The sequence below is a fragment of the Bidens hawaiensis genome, unplaced genomic scaffold (genome assembly GCF_021521415.1).
Source record: "Bidens hawaiensis isolate Kalapana, Puna unplaced genomic scaffold, B.hawaiensis_p1.1 tig00012955_1, whole genome shotgun sequence".
Taxonomy (NCBI): Eukaryota; Viridiplantae; Streptophyta; class Magnoliopsida; order Asterales; family Asteraceae; genus Bidens; species Bidens hawaiensis.
The window spans coordinates 5,000-10,703 of NW_027492083.1; the positions used below are offsets into that span (position 1 = coordinate 5,000).

The 5,704-nt window shown below is 38.6% G+C and overlaps 2 protein-coding genes across 2 annotated transcripts; one reads left to right on the plus strand and one right to left on the minus strand.

Moving 5' to 3' along the window:
* The first annotated feature begins 775 nt into the window (after nt 1-775).
* On the plus strand, nt 776-1,645 carry LOC143542739 (metalloendoproteinase 2-MMP-like). Its single transcript, XM_077035264.1, has one exon. The coding sequence runs from the start codon at nt 776-778 to the stop codon at nt 1,643-1,645; it is 870 nt and encodes a 289-aa protein (XP_076891379.1).
* An 897-nt stretch (nt 1,646-2,542) lies between these two features.
* LOC143542740 (lecithin-cholesterol acyltransferase-like 4) lies at nt 2,543-5,369 on the minus strand. Its single transcript, XM_077035266.1, has 10 exons — nt 5,129-5,369; nt 4,973-5,064; nt 4,742-4,860; nt 4,530-4,665; nt 4,292-4,444; nt 4,035-4,217; nt 3,797-3,954; nt 3,246-3,300; nt 3,082-3,135; nt 2,543-2,990 (listed from the first exon to the last, which is right to left on the minus strand). The coding sequence occupies exons 1-10, from the start codon at nt 5,367-5,369 to the stop codon at nt 2,595-2,597; spliced, it is 1,587 nt and encodes a 528-aa protein (XP_076891381.1). The 3' UTR covers nt 2,543-2,594.
* Nucleotides 5,370-5,704: the final 335 nt, after the last annotated feature.

Below are 5,704 nucleotides of genomic sequence, written 5' to 3' on the forward strand. Positions count from 1 at the left end.
CGTCCATCAACATCCTCGACCATCCTTTGGGTCGGCCCTACCAACCACGTGAACATAAATAAAACTAATCATCTATCAAAATGAAGAACATGGATGTAAAATCAATTTATAAACCAAAAACATAAATCACAAAGTAATAATAAAAACAATGCCACATTTTTTTTGAAAAATTTAAACAAGGTTGACCGAATAAGTTGGATGTGGTAGAGCACTCGTTTTACTAGTGAGAGGTAAGGGGTTCAAACCTCACTCTCACCAATTTACTAGTGAGAGGTTGGATGTGGCTCAATGGGAGATATGACTATATGAGGGATGACCCTGGCTTGCCAGGGTTCGAGTCTTGATCTCACCCGGTTTTACCGGCTCCTCGCTGTCATGCCGTTTGACGGGCGTGGGGGTCGGGTTTTTCCGAGGAATCCCTCAATAGGTGGACCGCTAGGGGCTCCGTCCGTCCGGACTCGTGGCCGGCTCGGGCTACCTTTAGCCAATGGGAGCCGTGTATGGAGTACCCGGCGTTACCTAGTTGGTCGTTCCAAAAAGAAAAAAAAAACAAGGTTGACCGATCTCATGTCAAATTGTCAACAGTCAAATGGTCTTATAATAGAAAAATGCTAACTATATGGATTACGTTAATAAAATTTAATTAATTGAGAAAATTTAGTGTGCAAATCATAGTCTTTCCAAGTAAAATGTAATTCAAGCATTACTTAGCACTATAAATTGACCCAATAACTTGAAAGTTTTAACCAAAGCCAAAAACAAAAATCACGTACCAATGGCATTCTCCCTCATTACTTTTTTACCCCTTTTGTTTATCTTGTTCTCTTTTAGCAACGCTATGTTTAATGCTGACACAATCAAAACCCTTCAAGGTTGTCACAAGGGTACCAAGCTGCCCGGCCTCCATAACCTCAAACTATATCTAGCTCGTTTCGGTTACCTAAATCACCAACATGCCCCTAACAACGTCAACACGGGACTTGATGAATTTGATCAAGAGCTTGAGGCCGCCCTCAAAAGCTATCAAAACTTTTACCATCTTAATGCTTCGGGTACACTAGACGGGCCCACCATTTCACAAATGGTCATGCCTCGTTGTGGACAACCAGATATGAAAAGTAGTCACAAACACGAAGAAAAGTTGTTAACTTTTGCGTCTCGTTGTCAATTCTTCCCGGGTAGTCCTAGATGGGATAAAAACCACCTCACCTACGCTTTTGGCTTGAATTTTCCAAATGCATTTGTACCTCCAGTTGTGCGCGCCTTTAACGAATGGGCTTCTGTTTCCGGTTACTTCACATTTTCAAGAGTTTATGATGAGACCAGTGCTGATTTAACGATTTCTTTTAAAAATGGGAACCACGGAGATGGCGACTTTACGAATGTTTTGGCGCATGCTGCTGCACCAACTGTTGGAATACTTCATTACAACGCAAATTGGAACTGGTCTGCTGGACCCGAGGCAGTTCCCGGTGCCTTTGACTTAGAATCTGTGGCAGTTCATGAAATAGGACATCTACTCGGTTTAGGACATAGCCAAGATCAAAATTCTGCAATGTGGACTAGCATCCCTCCTGGAATTGTAAAAGGTTTGAATACAGATGATATTCAAGGCATTAGAGCTTTATATGGACTTAACAAGTAATCACTTTAAAGTTATTATTTTACATCTATAGTTATTCAACTTATAATACTTGTTCATGACATGCATTGTGATATAAACAAGAAGATATATCAATGATCAGAATTTTAATATGAATTTTGCACGTTTAGGTAAAATATCAACGAAGCGTAGGACCAAACATTGAACAAATACTTGTCGTTTTATAATACTGTATTGAAAATAACGACGTAGTATTTTAGTTAAAGTGGGTTGTCAAAAATGCAAAGAACAAGGCTAGTAAATTAGAATAGTAAATACAATAGTCAGAAACTATATTTTTGATCTTATTTATTATACTTGAATCATATTCTAGAAATGTATATCGGATCAATGTGCCATAAACATATAAATTGATGGCATGTTTGCACCATGAATGGGAACATGCTCCTCTGTTACAAACATGGAAGGAAATTCAGGATGGTAGTAGTATATACAATTTTGGTTTTTGATGGCGTATATATGCAATTAAACTGGTTTTGATTGGTGGTGCGCTTTTACGCCTTTTAAAACCAAGTGCCCACCACAGCCGGCAATTCCCAGCCCTTAGCTTGCTGTAAACACTGCTCACTGCCCCCAACAATAGTTCGCAGGTTTGCTGCTTGTTGGTAAGTTAACTAATTCTTGCACTTGGTAAATTTAACCCCACAAGAATTTCTATATCCGTCATTGTTAAGACAACAGAAACATGAAATCACGACGATGTAGTAAAGTTGTTGATGATGATAACACCGCTCTTGATTATAATTCAGCATTTGACTTGCGTAAGCCAAAAGACTATACATAGCAAACTCAACAAATGTTACACGATACAGATTTAAGTTCACCATTTTTTCCATTATCAATTTTTTTTTGAATTTATTCACTTGAATACATTATATATACATACACACGCACGCATGTACATGGATAACAGAATGATAGACTAATCAATTCAAACACCAGCGGTAACACTCATAGCATTAAGTTCAATATGTTGTTTACCATTGCTCTGTGGGTGAACAACAAAAGTAGCATGAGCCTCTTCAGAAGAACACAAATCATCACCTACACAAGCAGCGGAAACCGACCCAACCATAGCTTCTATCTCATCATCTGCAACAACTTCCCACTCTTCTTTCAATGAAATTACTTCTTTACCCTTGCTGTCCTGGTGCCTCTCAATCTCAAATAATGTTGGCAGAATCACATAATCATTTACAGGGTTGTAAAATGGATCATGATCCGCCTTGAGCCAGTGCTTGACTATCCTAAACAGGTGCTTGTCACATATTATCCCACGATGATCACCCGGGATACCAACCCTAGCTTCTGCTTCCAGCCCATCAGCCTGTTTCAATAAGGTTTAGAAAAATCAGAACTTTTAATGAGACCCGCATCATGGTCAACCGCCTGTTTTGACTTTGAAATGGTAAACATACCTTGGCTGATTCGGCTGGTACTGTCCCATCACCATCAACATTAATATAAGTTGCCTGTAAATGAACAACCAATAATTAATGCATAGCCAAAGAAAGTGATTTAAGTCATACTGTTAATGTAAATGATATAATGAGTTCAAATAAGTAAAATTAAATATTTTTACCTCTACCAATGGTAATTCCTGCAGGTCCAAGATGGGCGAGTCAGCACTTCCATAACTGCACAACATATGGTGTTATCAACTGATCCGCGAGATTAAATCTCAGCCATCAAAATAGCAGATATAAACCAATTTTGTTTTTGAGTAAATTCAAATTTACTCTGTGATTTGACCAAAACGACCAGTTACATAAATTTTTTTTTAATTTAATTTAATTTTATTATTTTGTTTCACTAGGCACTCTGTGGTTTGCATTTTGTTGCCACTTAATCCAGTGGACTAAACTCCGTCTATTTTTTCTGTTAAATGAGAGGTACTTTTAGCCTTTTTAACTGAGGTACAAGAATTAAAAAGACTAAAATAACCCTAACAAAAGAAAGGTCGGGTTTGCCAGCTGAATTCAAGTGGCAACAAAATGCAAACAACATGGCGCCTCAGAACAAAAACTAAAAAATATATATGTAGCTGGCAATTTGGGGCAAACCACAGGGACTAATATTGAAATTTACCCTAACTATTTTAACTTTTTATTAAAAAGGAGAAGAAAGCTATACCAAACACTCTGCGGAGTATCGACACCAGTGCCATAAACGTTATAGAACTTAACGTTCGATGGAAGTTTAGCTGAAGACAAGACCTCTCGTGTTTTATTAGCCCAATGTAATACTTCTGTGTTAAATGGTAAAGGGATATCCACTCCTCCATAGCTTAGCTGTACATGTATGACACATAATAAGTAATTTGTACGCAACCCACAAAATAATAAAATAAAAATGAAAATAATAAACATACCTCATTCATTGAAAGAGCCTGAGTGAATATTGAAACCGCTTCAATTGGAGTGAATGTTTCCAACATAGCAGTAGAGTTACCATTACCATCCTGAATCTCCTTCCATATTTGTAACAAAGGAGCATGTTCCCATTCATGGTCCAAGCATGCCATCAGTTCATAAATGGATGGACATTCAATCAACTGTCAAGGCATGACCATATGTTAATGAAACAAACATATGACTATTTAGAGATTATATATTATAAATCACATACCAGCTGGTGCATACTCCACTTGGATACAAAAAAGTATGCTTCCCAACCCTCCACAAATGACATCCCGTTCATTAATGTAGACGTTACATATCCAGGCGCACCCTGGAATGGTGCAGCAATTGCTATCCAACTTTTAACATATTTCTCAAAAATCTGCGAAGAGAGTATTTTACATAAAATGAGAAAATAACATGAATAAAACTTAAAACACGTTTTAAGAAGAAAGAAAGTAGCATACATCAGTGCGCAGGCTCATAAAGCATTTGGTAAGAAGTCCACCCATTGAGTGTGTTATTATGGTTATCTTTTTACCACCTGATGCAGTGTGAATCGCATCCAACTTTGCAGCAAAACGATCCAACGTTTCTTTGAGTCTGAAATGTTTAAACAGAATACGATCAAGTTGATAAGAATTTAATTCAGATGCCAAAAGATTTATCAAGTTGCTACCTGTTGCTTTGTCGGAAATCGTATCCGAATCCAAATAAGGTCTTCCCTTCTTGGTAACCCCAGCCAGTCATTTCCTTGATCATGTCATGAAAATAGCATACACTATCACGCCCAACAAGCTGCCATAACAGAATATTCACAACAGTTTATGTAAAAAGCTATTACAATTTACAAAATGCAATGGGAAATAAGGAGAAACAAAGGCAATTATTTTCCGGAGTGAGAATATACCATATCGGGATCCAAGCAATCAATTGCATAGAGGCCATCTCTGTCTTGAGGAACAACGATGCTGATGTTGGAATCCAAAGACTCAGTTTTACCTGCAAATGAGTAAAGTAACATAACAATCCCCAAAAACCCTAATTTCAAAAATCAAAGAATTACCAGTTTGAGGATCGAACTTGCACCAAAGTTTGGCACGAAACTCACGATCAGCTTCCCAAATCCTCACCCAGACTCGCTCTTCTTTCCCACTTTCAGCATCTCTGGCGTTCAGTATCGAACCGGCAATCCCGGGCACGATAAGAACCGGGTCGAGATTCGGATCCACGTACGGCTCCGGTTCTTTAAGGATCCTCAGCCATGCCTCCACCGCTCGGACTATATCGTCCAACAACACCGTCATACTGTTATCTTCTGGTGATCGGAATCAGTTGTCTTGTCAAGTAGATGATGAGACTTAGGGTTTGTATCTAACGTGTTATAGGATGATGATGCCGTGGACCGGATAATATTGAGTCTTGAAAAGACCTAATTGCCCTTTCTCCATCTACTACAATTTTGTCATCCACTCGTTTGATTTCCATGCCTTTCCCCATGTGCATTGCCTATTTTTGTCGGTTATGTTTTTTTTTTTTTTAACGGGGGTTAGGATTATTGACGACCATTGACCTAGGCATGTGTAGGTCCCAGCAGAGCCCAGTTGGACCCGCAAGACTCACCTTGAAGAGGGACGTCTGC

What these genes read in the sequence shown, in the direction of transcription:
- LOC143542740 (XM_077035266.1), bottom strand. Translation starts at nt 5,369, where the DNA reads ATGACGGTGTTGTTGGACGATATAGTCCGAGCGGTGGAGGCATGGCTG. An exon ending in GATACTCCGCAGAGTGTTTG is followed by an intron (nt 3,301 to 3,796) that starts GTATAGCTTTCT and finishes TATGTTGTGCAG; the next exon opens with TTATGGAAGTGCTGACTCGC. An exon ending in AGGAATTACCATTGGTAGAG is followed by an intron (nt 3,136 to 3,245) that starts GTAAAAATATTT and finishes GTTCATTTACAG; the next exon opens with GCAACTTATATTAATGTTGA.
- LOC143542739 (XM_077035264.1), top strand. Translation starts at nt 776, where the DNA reads ATGGCATTCTCCCTCATTACTTTTTTACCCCTTTTGTTTATCTTGTTC.